This window comes from Otolemur garnettii, unplaced genomic scaffold (genome assembly GCF_000181295.1).
Source record: "Otolemur garnettii isolate 467f Iridium unplaced genomic scaffold, OtoGar3 scaffold00084, whole genome shotgun sequence".
Taxonomy (NCBI): domain Eukaryota; kingdom Metazoa; phylum Chordata; class Mammalia; order Primates; family Galagidae; genus Otolemur; species Otolemur garnettii.
Window position 1 is genome coordinate 914,214 of NW_003852479.1, and position 3,312 is coordinate 917,525.

General features: G+C 42.0%; 1 protein-coding gene across 1 annotated transcript in view; it reads left to right on the forward strand.

Annotated features, from left to right (window-relative positions):
• The window catches only part of OTOL1 (otolin 1), a 9,870-nt gene extending 7,976 nt beyond the window's left edge, over positions 1 to 1,894 (forward strand). The window contains exon 4 of the mRNA XM_003794640.1: positions 996 to 1,894. Coding sequence (XP_003794688.1) covers positions 996 to 1,894 — 899 coding nt within the window. The remainder of the gene's footprint in view (positions 1 to 995) is intronic.
• The last annotated feature ends 1,418 nt before the right edge of the window (positions 1,895 to 3,312 follow it).

Sequence of the window (3,312 nt, forward strand, 5' to 3'; positions counted from 1 at the left end):
GCAGTCTTGTGTATGGAAGGTATCTACTGTGCACAGTCTTGTGTATGCAATGTATCTGCTTTGTGCATTCTTATGGGCAGTATGACCTTTTGTTCTCTTCCTGTTTGTGTTTAACATTATCAGAGAGGTCAGCTAAAAGGATAAGTCACTGTTATGCTTCTAATAATTCATGTGCTGAATTATAAAGATGGAGTTTAGAGACTAGGTATTAGCATCTGAGTTATGCTGTAAAAGGAAAATAAAACCCCCAATCCTTTTGCATTTCAGTTTCTTTGCCTGTAAGGTTTTGGGTTTGGTGGAGACGGGGGATCTGTAGATGTAGGAGAAGACTTCGGGACCAAATGAAAGAGTAATGGAATACAGTGAGCAGCTATAGTTTTAATATTCTTTATTATTTTAAAAGTCAAAAAGAGAAGCTGGCTCAGTTCTGTGGCACAGTGGTTATGGCGACAGCCACATGCACCAAGGCTGGTGGGTTTGAACCCAGCCTGTGCCTGCTAAACAGACAATGACAACTGCAACAAAAAAAAGCAAGGCATTGTGGTGGGTGCCTGTAGTCCCAGCTACTTGGGAGGCTGAGGTAAGATGTCACTTAAGCCCAGGAATTTGAGGTTGCTGTGAGCTGTGATGCCACGGCATCCTACCGAAGGTGACATAGACTCTATCTCAAAAAAAGAAAAATAATATAGGTAAGAAACACGAATCTATATAAAAAAAAAAAAAAAAAAAAAAAAAAAAAAAACTACATATACATAAATCAGGTCCGAATATAAACTACTGTTTCTTGGAAGCATTACTTTTTCCACTTTGAAGAGCGTGGCATGATATAAAGTGCTTATTTTAAGAGTCTTCTAGGCACAGCCATTCCTGAGGCAAGAGCCAGGTTTCTGGGACCCAATTAGTAGGCTTTACTTCCAGTTTTTGAGCTCTGTGGTAACACTATAATGTTTATAGCATGTGCAATCCTAAAGCATTGTTTTAACTTCCCATTTCAGGAGGACTTGGCCCCAAGGGGGATAAAGGAAACATTGGCCTGCCAGGAGTGAAAGGCCAAAAAGGTTCCCCTGGGGACGCCTGTGAGAACGGCACCAAAGGAGACAGAGGGGACCCAGGGACAGCGGGCCCCCCAGGCTCCAACGGAGGGCCTGGGGCCAAGGGGGACAAGGGGGATGCGGGGGAGAAGGGCTACTGCGGAGAGTCTGGGGAGAGGGGAGGAAAAGGACAAAAAGGTGAGGGGGGTGTGAAGGGAGAAAAGGGTAACAAAGGGGACCTCGGAAGGGAAGGCAGAAGTGGCCCCGATGGTCTGCCTGGGGCCAAGGGTGATCCAGGCCCTAAAGGGGAAAAAGGGGACTTGGGACCTCCTGGTTTCCAGGGACCTGCTGGGCCAAAAGGCGAGCTTGGGAGCAAAGGGGTCCGAGGCCCTACCGGGAAGAAGGGCTCTCGGGGCTTCAAAGGCACCAAGGGCGAGGTGGCCTGTGTCCCGCAGTCGGCTTTCAGCGCTGCTCTGTCAAAGCCGTTCCCTCCTCCCGACACCCCTATCAGGTTTGAAAAGGTTCTCTATAATGACCAAGGGGATTACAGTCCCCTCACGGGCAAGTTCAACTGCACCCTTCCTGGGACGTACGTCTTCTCCTACCACCTTACCGTGAGGGGCCGACCTGCTCGCATCAGCCTGGTGGCCCGGAATAAGAAGCAGTTCAAGTCCAGGGAAACGCTCTACGGTCAGGAAACGGACCAGGCCTCTCTGCTCATCATCCTGAAGTTAAGTGCGGGAGATCAAGTCTGGCTTGAGGTGTCAAAAGATTGGAATGGGGTGTACGTCAGCGCTGAGGACGACAGCATCTTTACTGGGTTCCTTTTGTACCCAGAAGAAACTCCTGGAATTTCACCATAAATTTGTGTCTTGAACATTGTAGTTTGGGTTTAGTGCAGCCGTTCTCCACCTGTGGGTTGGGACCTCCTTGTAACAATGAAAATACATCCTGCATATCAGATATTTACATTATGACATAATAGTAGCAAAATTGCTGTTATGAAGTAACAATGAAAATAATTTTTGGTTGGGGGTCACCACAACATGAGGAACTGTATTAAAGGGTGGCAGCATTAGGGAGGTTGAGAACCACTGGTAGTGGAATAAATCAGTTAATATAAAGTAGTACTTTTGAAAAAATAACTCTTTTTTTTTCCATGATTATAAAATCAATACAGAAAATTTCTGAAAATTAGTCACCTGGAGTTAATTACTATTCCTATTTTAAAACATAGCATTTAAAAATATTCATCTGTTTGAAAGCATATTTCTATTGAATTTATAGTTAGCTTTTTCCTTATTTTGCATTATAATGGCCGTTCTCAAGCCATTTGAACAATATTTGTATACAAAAATATGAATGAGATTTGTAGTTAAGAAATATGTCCTTATTAGATATATCATATAAATGTGTGTCACTTCCTTCTGTGTGAATGTGAGGCCAACAGCTGTCATACTATGATACCGGGTTTTTCTTAAAACTTTTAATGGTCTTGGGAGGGTTACTTTCCAACAAAATAGAACTATTCTTGTGTTAATTCGATTCAGGAAGATTACACAGAAAGAGTGGCAAAAACAGTCTAAAGTGTCTCTAATATTCATCCATGTGTAAGGATTAGCTCATCAAACCTTTATTATATGGACTTGTGTGCTGGGTAACATGTAAAAAAGTCAACAAAGCTACTGCTCCAGTGTAGCAGAGACGCTATCCTTTATCAAATTAGTGTGCTTAGAAGAACTGAACATCTCCAAATGATTAAAGAATAACATTAAATCATCATTGATCTAAATTTTGGCCTTTTCTTCATGGTAAAACATTTAATTAGGCTTAATTCTTTGGCATCATTATCATTATCTTATTAATAATTAATTCTAGTTACTCAGCGATAACATTGCTGGAGCGGGTAGGGGTTTGGGAATTAATTTGCAATGTGAATGTTTAACAACTGAGAATATTTGGTGATTCAGTGGTTTCATTTTTTTAAAAGCAAATTTTATTGAATCCAAATTGAATTAGTTTCTATGAAAGTATAGTTATGCAGATTGCAAATCTTGGTGCGTCAAGCCAGGGAGTGGGTGGTCGAGAGCTTCATGATCTTGCCCAGCCAGCTTTGGCAAACATCATTATTCAGTTGAGATTATCCATCTATCTATCCATCCATCCATCCATCCATCCATCCATCCATCCATCCATTCACCTATCTATCTATCTATTCATCCATCCATCCATCTATTCATCTATCTATCCATCCATTCATCTATCTATCTATCTATCTATC